At 34.2% G+C, this 13523-nt stretch overlaps 1 protein-coding gene across 18 annotated transcripts in view; it reads right to left on the bottom strand.

Annotated features, from left to right (window-relative positions):
• Positions 1-13523, bottom strand: part of EIF4G3 (eukaryotic translation initiation factor 4 gamma 3) — a 319467-nt gene that overhangs the window by 66176 nt on the left and 239768 nt on the right. For 12 of the 18 annotated variants that reach the window (XM_031464263.2, XM_064493956.1, XM_064493957.1 and 9 more), the window contains 5 exons: positions 12786-12874; positions 8434-8680; positions 6183-6316; positions 4801-4920; positions 4310-4420 (listed from right to left, as the gene is read on the bottom strand). In XM_031464263.2, coding sequence (XP_031320123.2) covers positions 4310-4420; positions 4801-4920; positions 6183-6316; positions 8434-8680; positions 12786-12874 — 701 coding nt within the window. The remainder of the gene's footprint in view (positions 1-4309; positions 4421-4800; positions 4921-6182; positions 6317-8433; positions 8681-12785; positions 12875-13523) is intronic. The other 6 variants (XM_064493971.1, XM_064493960.1, XM_064493964.1 and 3 more) reach the window with 1 other exon arrangement.

Raw genomic sequence — 13523 nt, 5'->3', positions numbered from 1 at the left:
AAATGTATCAGGATCAAGACAGAATTTCTGGGCAATACACACCAATCTTGTCAAATACATCTGGCTAAGGACTCAGTACTGATATAATTTTAAGACTGGTAAACATGAAAAAACTGAGGTCAAATAAACCCAGAGGTACCAAGCATGACATGATATAACTGAAAGAGAACCAAAGAGGATAATCAGACTGGAAAAGTAACAATAGGGAACTGTTGCTAAACTAGTCAATACTACTGTAAGAATATTATTTATAACTGAAACCTTGAAATGGTAGCCCAGGTAAAACAATTCTATTAAGAAAATCAAGTATTGTCTGGTTTTTATAATTCAGGTTATATTCTAGAGTTAATTCATGTGGGTTACTATCTCTTTCAATGTTTGGATAAAATTCAAATAAACAGCGGGGAGGGGATAGCTCAAGTGGTAGAGCACATGCTCAACATGCATGAGGTCCTGGGTTCAATCCCCAGTACCTCCTCTAAAAATTAAAGAAATAAACCTAATTACCTACCCCCTACAAAAAAATAAACAAAAAAAATTTTTTTAATTCAAATAAAGTTATAGTGTAAGACATTTAACTTAATCCATTCATTTATACATAAAAATTTGTCAAGAACAAAGGCTGGTGGGTGTAATAAAAGGTGATTATGTCAAAATCACAGAAGAGTTATAGTATGCATAATTTGGGGATGTAATTTTATTATGTTTGAATAAAGTCTGAAAATGTCTATTTCCAGAAAAATACTACAAACACCAATGAATATGCCTTGAGATTTCTAAAAAGTAAATACGATTTATGCTACAACTCTTTACCTGCCCCATGATAAATATGTGTGAATTTCAAATGAGCAGTATAGAGATGTGCAGATATTACTAGATAACATCAGTATTTCAAAGGAAAAAAAGTTTGAAATTCAGATAATATAAACTGTTAGTCCAGAATTTAAAGTTGAAATTGTAACCCATGTGCAATCTCCCAAGACAAATTTAAATTTACCTGTATCTCTGGATAAAACTGTTCACAAGTATTTATCTAAGTGTATTGAGCCCTCAACAGATTACTATACTTACAAATGCTTAACATGCTTAATTAATTAATCTCTAACATTCTTATGCTAATACTGAGAATGATCTACTGTTGGAACATCAATGCCTGGAAGGACTGAGGTGAAGTGGACAAGAGAAGCAGATCAGAAAACAAAAGAATTATGGACTCTTGAATCCAGTTCTGCTATTTATGAGCAAAGTTACCATAAGCAAGTCTCAACTTTGTTGAACTTCAACTTTCTCACATATCAAATGCTTAACTTACCTACAAAAGTTATTATGAGAATCATGGCATATAATAAGACTGTATAAAAGGACTGTGAAAACTAGGTATGGAATCAGGTATCATCATCAATACCAAAGAAGAGAAGAAAACTTTAAAAAAAAGTGGTATGTAGGCTGATATAATGAAACACTTTGTGTCCCCTTTTTTGTGTGTGAAAAACTTAATATAAATTGTCAGATTTACAGTATCTTTCAAAAGTTGCACCATATATGAATGAATAACTTATTTACTAAACATAAACAAAATCTAGGATCTTGTGCTAAGAGTTATGAAATACATAAAAAGAAATAAAGCTTGGTCTCTTTGCTTGAAGGATAGAGAAGTCTGACTAACGGCGAAATGAGGAACTTTCGGGTACAAGGTGCACAGGGTCCACAAATATCAGAACTAAGATAAAATAGCAAAATTTGAGGCTGATTAACTAGTGAGCCACAATTATTCCAGGTGAGCTGAAAATATAAATTTTTTATCCACTCTTTTTCTTTAATGTATTAAATAAGAAACTGTACCATCTCCGTTTTAGAATTTAACATGCATTGCTTCTATCTCACTCAGAGACTATAACCTCAAACTCCGCTGCTTACCTGGATAACCAAAGGAAACAGGACCAGTATTCATTTTAGCATTTTTTAAAGAGAGATAACCAAGGATTCCTTTAAGAGAGAGGGAAGGATGATATAAACTCAGGAAACGTCTTTGCACCTAGGATTTTTGTAACAGCTCAGCTAATCTCAAAGTTAGTTTCAATGAACATAAATGGCAAGTTACTACTCTAGGTCTACAGCCTATCTCTCAATACATTTCTTTTGGGGTACTTCCTATGATGTCTGCCAAGAGATTACTATTAAAATTAATATCACAATAGCCAAGTAATTTGACTTTTAAAAATCAGAGAGATGATAATACCTGGGTGCTTATACCCTTTACTGTCCATCAAAAGACCTACTTTAATGTTTGAAAATTGTAACTGCCTATGGCATTAAAACAATTGCTATGCATTTAAAATATTTTGTCACAATCTGTTGCAGGGAAGTTCATACCAGGAGTCTTGGCAACTTAAGCTATACTATGAAGCACACCTAGAAGATCTTAGTATCTTTCGGTGGTAATTATTTATAAGCCAATTTGGAAGCTGTGTGGAACCAAGACTATGAAGAGGAGGGCTGCTGCTTTTTTCCAAATGGCATATTGACTGTTCCTTTACATGCTATTATAAATATAAAGGGTATGTATAATATATATCTTTTAAAATTCCCATCTTTATCTTCACCAGTATACCAAGGTAAGCTGGACAAATTAAGTGCAGAATGTTTGTTAGCAAAGAGAGATGCTGGAAGAATAATTACTTGCATTAAGACTTAATACATCAAAAAAAAAAAAAAAAGCTTAATATATCATTATTACCCTGATAGATCACAATAATTCCACTTAAAAATTAGCTTGTGGCACATGACAGAGCTATGCAAAGAAAGTAAGTTAAATAAAACTTTTTTTTTTTTTTTGGAGACACTACAAATTCTTGATAATGGCTCATTTCCTGTCATATTACTTTGCACCAAGTAACCAATGTATCTGAAAAATGCAGGCACATAAATTAGTGGACAAACATACATTGTGACAGTTACTTTTAAAACTCATTTTCTAACTTCACTATTTTAAGGGAGATATAGCTATTCTTAATTCATAATATTTCCTTTTTGCTATACTTGATTATTAGACAACAGCAAGCTTGTAATGAAAAGTGACAGGATATGCTGGAAGAGGAGACACAGGTATGAATTCATACCTTCTGCGAGTGACACATGAACAAATTGAGCAATATGATAACCACAGATGCTGTTAACCAGAGAATAATCAAAACGGCATCAACATTATTTCAAATGTTTGGCAAAACAAAAATACAAACTGAAAAAAAAGTGACGATGAATATATATATGTTCATGTATAACTGAAAAATTGTGCTCTACACTGGAATTTGACACAACATTGCAAAATGATTATAACTCAATAAAAAATGTTAAAAATAAAATAAAATAAAATATGAAAAAAATCATAGAAAAAAATGAAACTAAAACTAAAACAAAGGTTAACAAACTTAACAAAACAAAAAACAAACTTAAACTACCAACAAGGGAAATTGATGCTGAAAAATAAGGTATAAAATGGTTTCTAGAAAGCTGCTTTCTAAGACTTTCTGGTGAGGAAATTAAAACTTTGGAAAAAATTTTTATTTGGTATTTGGAGAAATTAGACAAAGGTTAAATTTCAAACTTGTGTGAAAATTTAAAGACACACAGAGGTCTTTAAGATGGTGATGGCCAATAAACAATATGCTGCAAATTAAGATTTTCTGTAGGTTTTACAAAAGCTTCAACACAGTGTAGATATTCACGTATTTTCAATCAGCATTTGGCTACAGGCAAATAATTAAAATATCTACAAAGTGACATTTGTTTTCAGATGGTGTCCTCTTACTTCAAAGCAGGTTTCAAAAGTTGCCATCCAGAAATAAAAACATGATGAGGAAATAAAAAGTGTCACCTTATATAAATTTTTTTACAAACATATAATAGTGTTAACAGGGTGACCTGCAAATGTACATCAAAACCTAAGCTCCTCCAGAACTTTAGATTAAGTGTGTTCTACACCATTCCAACTTTGGAAAAAAGAGGTATTCACATCATTGGCAACTTTACCCCATGCTTTCTACAAGTTTACAAAGGATGGAGTAGGCAGAGGCTGCCGAAATCTGCACAGTGCAGTGCCCCAGCATAACTCCATTGGTGATGCCACTTCCACCGCTGAAGAGCCTGCCACTGGGGGTATAAAGGCAATCTGCAGTTTACCAATACCACACTCTTCTGTACATATCATTTTTTCATATTTTGACTTCACAACCTACAGTAAGTGAGAAGAGCAAAACAGAAATTATAATACTATAGAGCATTGTTTAAAACAAAAAAGGATTCAGCGCACCCCTAGAGGCAGGCTCTTCAGGGGTGGGTGCGACATCGCCAGTGGAGTACAAGCTGGGGCTTTGCTCTGTTCCAGAATTGACAATCCATGCCTGCTCTGCACTTTGCAAATCTGTAGAAACAAAGACAAACAGATGACCATTAGCTGAATGTCATCAGAGAGCTCTAGTATAGCAGGACACCTCAAAACAAAGCAGGAATCCTACTCAAGGTTGGCTCTATTTTTTAACCCATTTGCAGGTCATATCAGCCAAAAAACAAAAAAAATCAAGACCAAATTAATGCAGACCAGCTTCTTTTAAGTAAAAATGACTCAAGTGTATTCTTTATTTATTTTAATATTAGGATGGAAAGGATAGTCTTCGCCTCTTCTATTTCTTCTTCTTGGTTAGAAGAATCAGTGAATAAAAGCCGCTCTCTTGCCGTTAGACAAGATGTCATGAAGTCTATGACAGTTTCTAACTAATTGGGTTGTAGGAAACTTGCACTTACAGGTACACCTCTTCCACCAGGGGTTTGCCTTCCAAAATCTGCAAAGGCTGGAGTAAAGTCTGGTCCTCGAGGCAAAATCCGAGGATCCAGAGTTCGCATTGGCAATTTGGGTTGGTTGATCTGCATGAAGAAGCAAAGGAAAGCTTGACATGAGTTCCAGAGCATTCAGTGCCACAAAGATAAAAACTGAGACTGAAGTTAGGTCAGCTGAAATGGTAAGCTCTGGCTTTTTGAACCAGTGGAAGTCTGATATGAATCATGATAGATTCTCCTGGGCTAGCCATAGAGTCCTTAGGTCAACAATGATTTTTTTAGTTCCCTGAGAATGATGAGGCCTACAATTCCCAAGGGGAGACTACATACAATCAGTGGAATGACTCACTAGACACTCAGGACCAGTAGAATGGCACAAGACAAGCTATTTTGAGATCTTATGAACTAGGGCCAAATTTTGGAATCTTTTTCCAAGATCAGAGGACTTCCTTATAAGAATCCTGTTATTGCTCATTTTAATTTTGATGTATTGACTTACGGTTAGTAAAACATATATTTTGAGTGGACAACAAATCTCCAAAGGAGGTTTATGTAGTTATGTAGTTTACATACAAGGTTTATGTAGTTTCATGTGTGATAATTTATTTAAAATCTTACTTTGTCTGCCTTGTTAACTGGAGATATCTGACTCTGCACAGACATACAACTTAACTACAGACTCAGAAAAGCTAAGGAGCTCAGTGGAGAAATCTACTAATGATTGGTCAAAGTAAGGCAGGAAGACAGGAAGGAATAAACAGATGAAATAAACACAGACTATACTAATTTACTGTATCCCCCATTAAGATCAGATATAAAGAGAAAGGGTGCCTATTTATTTACACAGGATTAAAGACTAACTGTCCTACAAGTACCTTTTATGAAAATTTTGAGTTATACATAATTCGAATTATGTTAATTTCCACTTAAGTTTGATCTGCCAAATACCTTCCTGGGTTTCTGATCTATCCCTCAATGCCATCCTAATCCCGTACCAAAATTGCAGAACAGTGGAAAAAGAACCCCGTATCACTTTAGGCATATTAGGCAACAAACATACGATTCCCACCACATTACTAGGAAATAGCCATAATACGCCAATAACAAATTTTAAAACTTTACCACTCAAATATAAGCCAAACTCCACGATTACTATAATCAATAATACCCCCCAAACTCAACAGTGTTTAGGAAAACTCTAATTCCTAAACATTATTAGTTAAACATTTAATTAAAATGCCATTTGGTTTAACAATTCCTAAAAACTGCTCATATTTCACATATTTGCACTGATAATTAAAACCACTTCCCACCAAAAAGACACAGCTTTCTCTGATGGTGAAGCTTACCTTGTCAAGAACCACATCACTAATGGGAGGCAGGCCCTCTGGTTTCTGAATACAGGCTGGCATGAACTGGAAATCCAACAAAAACTCCCTGTCATACTGCTTCTTGCCTTCAGTGTCAGCAGGCTTCCAGGATTCTAGAAAGAGGGATGTCAGGCAGACAACTGTCTATAAGGTCATTATATGTATACATCCAGTAATATACAAGCCTATTGCAATATTTACCTTATCTCATCATACACAAACAAAAACACAAAGAAAACACTGAGCTGCAGTCAGAAAACAGCATGTAAAGATTTAAACTGTTAATAGTTTTATCCATTCTGGATACCTTTGGATAGTCATCTGAAGTAGGTGCTATAGGAACCATTTCATTTATACATTAAGCAGACTTTGGCCGGGCGATATAATAATCTTCATTAAATAAACTACCAAGTCTTAATATAATACTCTAGGCTTCATGGAAAAAAAGGATACTTTGCATGTTCACTTGGAAATGTTACTTTCAAAGAAGAAATATGGTAAAAGAATGTAAAACACAAAACTAAATAACTTATTTAAAATTCCTATACGCCTTAAAGCAGATAGATACAGAATTTTCCCAACTACTATTTAATCTGAAGAAAATAATGTACTTCCTTGCTGAGCCAACTAAAATGGGAAGGCATATACCTTTCTCCAAAAATCCTGTCACTAAATATATTCTTAGCTAATATTTTTAATATAAATGTTAAATTAACATCAAAAACCAGGCCCCAGATCATTTCACAACAGCACACTGGATCCTTCCTTTTATTAGTAGTTCTTAATGTACAGGTAATAGACTCACTGATGGTCTGGGAGAATTTTGTAGATACTTTATTACCATATTATATTTATTAAAACCTAGACAGTTTATCGGGATCTAAATCTTAAATCGCCCCTTTTCCCAATTACTGCCAGTGTATAAGGGTAAAAAGCAGTTAGTTGGTCAACATACTTAACATAGTTGGGGCCTATAGTTGTGTACTTTTTCCTTGTCAAAATAAAGGATAAAAATATAATTTACACAGCCCTAAAAATGACAATAGTGTCTCAATTCCTGAACAAGGACTGGTGGTAACTCAAGTGCTTGGTGATATGAAAGAAGCCTAGAACTTCAGAAGAAATTTCAGTATATTGATTCCTAAGGTTAAAAACAAAATTTACAATTTCATAAAGCCCATTAGCAGCAGTTTACTGGTAGTGTTTTCACTGAATATTAATGATCAATATATGGTATCAACCAGTGGCTTTCAAACATTTTTTACTACAACTCACAGGAAGAAATATAATGACTTCGTGGCTCAGAAAAAACACACACACATATATAAATGAAATAAAAGTTTCTTAAAACAATAATTTCCCCTACTGCATGTAATGCACTGACAATTTTTACTCTATCCTCCCTTTAAAAAATTTTTGGTTTTAATTTCACAGCCTATTAAATGGGTTAAAACCAAAAGTTTAAAAAATGCTGGTCTAGATTATTTTTGAGACCTGATATTTTACATTCAAACCCTATGTCATGCAGAGGTCACTCTAGATTTGGCAGACTAAGAAAAACTTCTCATCTAACCCAAACTTTCCACCAAAGCAACTACCTTACCCCAAATATCAATATCAAATCTCTCCAATAAATCTCAAAGTTAACCATAATTTACATAGTATTGGGACAGAGGTTTAATGCGTTTGATGGTGTCTAAAGGTGAAAGATCCCCTAGGGTTTATCATATATTTCACAGGGCACTTCCCATACCATAGGTGCTTAATAACTCAGTCATACTGTTTCTGACTGCCTATTGGAGTTCAGTTCTACAGTGATTTCTGTCAAGACAAAAACAAAAACAACCACTACATTCAAGGTTTGTGAAATGACAGGTATACTATCTCAAGGAACATGGTCATATCTGATTCCTTTCAATTAAAATTAATAAATTAAATTTCTCTTGTCAAATTCCACCAGCCTAGCACTGACTGATTCCCTTTGCCAGCTGCTCTTCCAACGCCAGTAAAAGCAGAACACCAGCATCAATCATCACTTTCGCCAACACAGGACTCTGTGGATTTGCTAGTCACTAACTTATGCCTGCTGATCTACTCCGTAAATGTTACATTGTGATTAGCCTATTTCTTCTGTCCAATATTTCTCTATGAGGAGGCAACATCTCTCCATGTTGCAGAAGAGTGAAGGGGAGAAAGAAAGACATACACAGGAAGGCAGGGATAAACTTACCTGATTTAAATGGAAATGTGACCCCTTCACCAGAACTATCAGTGGAGCCTGAATTAGCATCTATTCCTTCACCCTCAGAAACACTCTCAGCACCATTACGTACAGGCTCAGCTTCTTCTCCATTTTCTTCCACAGCTTTCACTTTTTTTAGGTCAGAGGGGTCTCTTTCAGGATGAAACCCTTGGCTCATTTTATCCTGTTCAGATTCAAGTAGTTTGTCACCTGAAAGCTCCTCTTCAGCTTTAGGCTAAAGCATAAGTAAACACAGAGGTTATTTTTTTTTCACAGTGTGTAAATATACATGAAGACCTACACCTATCGCCTCAAAAAGCATAGGAAAACATGTCACTCAAGATAAGGATGTCTGTGTTCAGCATACAGGACTAGAATGGTAAGTTTATTTAAAACACTTTTCTCATTTCATCTCCTGGAATAAAGCAGACAATTCAAATGGCTACTGAAATGCTTTAACATGACTAATGAAATCTAAATATACCAAAGGTTAGAATGGAAAGAACTGTTAATCCTTGGAACCTGACAGATATGAGAGTCCTAGTCAGAATCTAAATCAAGCACTCCTACCCTTGCCACTAAACTCAGCAAATACAAAAAGAAACACTAGAGGGTATTTTTGTGCTGATCTCTGGCTGCAAAATGGAGAGTTCGATGAAAAGTTTAAAGAATCTGAGCCCCATAAAGCTGATCATCTCTCATTTTATAAGGAGGCCATTTGTTAGTTAAAATCTACTTTTGTTTACTGGTTCCTAGAATTCTCTGAGAATCATATTCAAATCATACATGGAAAAATGCTTGAAATATATTCCCCCAGGGAGAAATCTGGGTTCTGGTGCAGCTTGTCTATATTTGAAAGGTAAAACACAATTAAAGTTATTCACCAGATTATATTTGACCATCTCAGTTTCAGAAAACAAACAAAGAAAATATTTCTTAAGGGTCATATGAACTATCAAAACCTGAGGCAAAGTTCTCAATGAATTTTAAGTCTTTCTTTTTCATGAAGGAAAACACTGAAAACAATCCTCTGGAAAAAGCACTCAGAGGAAATAGAAGTTTACCAAATTCCAGTTGATAAATTCACACTAGGAGAGCCAAAACAGAGACTCCGTTGAACTGGGTTGACAGAGGATTGTATAAAAGAATGTCATATACACCAGGAAGTATCTACCCCAACTAATTAATGAAAAATAATATTTATTGGCTCTTAGAATTCTCTGAGAGTTAAAAATTCTACTTTGTTACATGAGTGAAGTATTGTAAGAGGTATAGTACCAGTAAATTTTCTTTTACCATAAAATCAGATCATGGGGGAAAGAAACTAAATTTTAAAATGTTATGAACAGAAAGAGATGGTTTTTAGGGCTTGTTTGTATAATAGCAATAAAAAGTTCATCCAAAGACACATACCCATACTTCCTCGCTCCCCTAATAGGAAGATAGAGCATGGAAACCACCAAAAGGAAGATAAGATATAAAAATTCCAAGAAAATAAAGGCTAAAAAGAATTTTTTTTTTATAAAACATGGCAGAAAGTAGGCATCTTTTAGACTTTGAGAAAAAAAATGATCTGCCAAGTTTGAATCATGAATCAGCAGCCTCACTGCTAATTCTTATTTTTGCTTTTCTTGTTCGATAATCTACAGCAGTCTAACTCAAAATAACTTTGTAATAACACCTTATAATTAAGTATAGGTCATCAAGAAGATCTTTAATAATTTGGTATGTTAGTCTGTAAATGGTACTTAAACTTATTAAAGAGAAGTATTACTACATTAGACAATCATATAGAATTCTTATTTCAGACACTGTAAAATGTGAAAAAACAGTATTTTAGAGAAAAAAATTTACTGAGTCCTCTTCTCTGTACCTAAAATCAACACACAATTGATTGGGTATAAACAGACTATGTATTACTTGCAGAGTAAATCTCTAATTGGAAAAAAATGTATAAAGAACCTGGTTCCATCAATGACAATCTGTAATTAAGAGCACAAAGAATCACTGAGGTGTCTGAGGCATATTGTTACAGGGATATATTTCACGGGAATCCATAAAATAGCTGCATTAAATATTTAAGATGATTATTCTTCTCACAGCAGGATGCAGCTCTATTCAATTAGTCTTTAAGTGTCTAATAGTTCCTAAATTGTTTACTCAGAAAACCAGATTGAAAAAGGAAAGCACCTCATTGGCTGGACTGTTAAAGCAGAAACTTTTACAGAAACTTGTTAAAAGAAGAATTTAGTTGATAAAACTGCCTGCTTAATGCATGAGCTGTTAAAGTGCTAGAAAATCAGGTTGACAACTATGTATGTAATGATCAATGAAATATCCTAAAATTTTAAAACAAATTTTAAGATGCCTTGACCAGTAATTTTAAGATGAATCATCCTTCATGCTATCTTTCTTGGCTTTAAAGAATCTGATTAAATATTTGCAATGATGAAACAACTCAATATGTAACTTTAAAATATGCTGGTACCTGAAACATTCTTTTAAAGGCTGAGAAAAATCTAAAAGGAGAGTCTGATGACCAGTGAAAAAAGAAGACAATGGCAACCAATATTTACCAAAATACTCTAATAAATGCTCAATTTTAGGAAAGACAACAGACCAGGATTTCTGGAAAAAGTCTGTGTATAAATGACCAAATATCTTTTTATTACACTTTTGAACTATATGTTTAAGAAAAAAGCAATTGGTTTAAAATGAATCCAAACAGTTCTCGTGTATGAATAATAACAATCTAAAGCAAGTTTTAGCAAATACGGCTCATAGACCAAATCTGGTTCATCATCTGTTTTTGTACAGTGTGCAAGTTGAGGATGGCTTTTACACTTGTAATGGCTGAACAATATTCCAAAGAATATTTTATGACATATGAATATTATATGAAATTCAAATTTCAATGAACATAAAATTTTCATTTTTCAATAAATTTTTACTAAAATATAGCCACTCATTCATTTACACATTGTCTATGGTTGCTTTTTGACTACAGCAGCAGAGTTGAGAAATTGTGACAGTGATCACACAGTCCACAAAGCCTGAACATCTACTATTTGGACTGTTACAGGAAGTTTGTCAACCCCTGACCCAAAGATGAGGATGAATACTTGGAAGCAAAGGAATGGTGACCTACCCATTTAGCATTCAATAATGCTTAGAAAAATAGTCACAGGGCAAAGGAACACGAAGTAAAATAGAAGAAAACAAATAAATAACAGTTGAACCTAAAGAGAAACCAGTTTGTGAAGTTCTTACAGCCATACCAGGAATGTATGAGACTCCCCTGGCTCTGGAAGGTATTTTATTCTCTGTAGGAGCAACATTTTTTTTGTTCAGTTGCAAAACAAGTGCAGCAACTATTTGCACCTCTATGACTTATTGCCAATTCTTACCCCCTGAAAACCACAATGAAATCATACCCATGAAACATTTTAGTTGTTGCTATGGGACTAACTGTGACATCAACAGAGCATCATGTAAGAGCAATGACAGGACAGGGAGAAGTAATAAAGGGGTACTGAAGCTGCCTGAAGAGGGTAAGAATTATAAATAGATAGAAAATCTTTATGAAATAAATGCACTTAAAGTCATTTAAAAATAATTTCTACATTTTAATGTTTCATCTTAAACATTCAATAAAAATTACTTTAATAAAGTAGATTTAGAAGAAGAGCTCAAAAAGAAAAAAGCAACATAGAGATGAGATTGTTTATACTACTCTTCAAAGCTTCAGTACTTAACACGAAGGATACTGAGATTACAAACTATGAAATTGTTAGTGTACTCTTTAGGACTAAATCTGCCCTTGACTCCTCACGTTACGTCCGGGACCTGGTGTGCTGTAATCTACAGCAAAATCTGGTGTGGCTTAGTTTAAATAGACAAATCATATGTGGAAAGTTATGTTACTGGGTGTAGTTAAAAGACAACAGATTCAAAATAAATTTCCCTAAAATGTACCAGATGATTTCTACCAACATTGCTAACAGGTTCTCGAAAAATAAACAAAAACCCGCCAACATTTTTAAAAACCAGATTAGTGTTCCCATCTGCTTAATAAAAGGAAAAAACTGATAAATAAATTATTTTTGCCATTTGAGGAGAGCTATTTTGAAAAAGAGACAAGAATTCAATGAAACTGAAATACTATTAATCTTTTAAAAATACTGTAAATGAACTTAAAAAAAAAAAAGACTCTGAGCTTAATATATAAAGTCTCGCTTAGAAAAGAGTATCTCAAGAAAAAGTTATAAATCCACACTTTTCTTAGGAAATGGCACTACTGTTCTTAAGAGGAGCTAAAGAGATTTACTGCTGCCCCCTACCTCCAGTTCTGCCTCCAATACCTCTTCAGTGGTTCGGGTCCGATCTTTTGGTTTCTTCCACATCTTTGGTGCAGTTATAGCTGTCTGAGCTGAAATATAAGAGCAGGCTGCCATTACTTCCCTGCAAAGTTTGGAAATTTTCAGTCTAAATACTCAAATTTAGCAGAAAAAAAAGAGGGCTTCATTTATACGCAGGAGATAGATGGAGGATAAAATGAACGATCGTGTAGTTGTGGCCCAGAGATTACAATGTCAAACGTTTTAGGCACAAATTGTTCACATCAGCTCACAGAGCCTTCAACCAGTAGCCCCAATTGCTACTACTTCATGGTTAGGACATACCTAGGCAAATAATTCCATATGTGATGGGCATCCGTGTAAGAAACCTGCCTACCAGCCGATTCTGGATTCGGGTCTGCTTCTATTGGTTAATCAACTATGTGATCTTAAGCAAGTCACACTCTTAGACACCAGCATAATCAATTATAAAGTGTAAGATTAGATGATACCTAAGGTTCCATTAAGCCACAAAAAATATTAAATTCCAGATTCTGTTTTTTTTAAGCTTTCTAGACAACAAAAGGACACTTTAAGATTTCATTCAGTTCTCATTTCACATCAGTGCTGTTGGCCTGGCCTTTCATACTGCTGGGATGAAAACTAAGGAAGAAACAGGTAAGTTATATCGTACCAGAAGTTCTAGATGGAAAATTAAGCTTACAAAGAATTTTTAAAATT

Source organism: Camelus dromedarius, chromosome 14 (assembly GCF_036321535.1).
Source record: "Camelus dromedarius isolate mCamDro1 chromosome 14, mCamDro1.pat, whole genome shotgun sequence".
In the NCBI taxonomy this organism is placed as follows: Eukaryota; Metazoa; Chordata; class Mammalia; order Artiodactyla; family Camelidae; genus Camelus; species Camelus dromedarius.
Note: the sequence above shows the minus strand (reverse complement) of the source record. Positions and strands in the feature narration are given on the sequence as shown.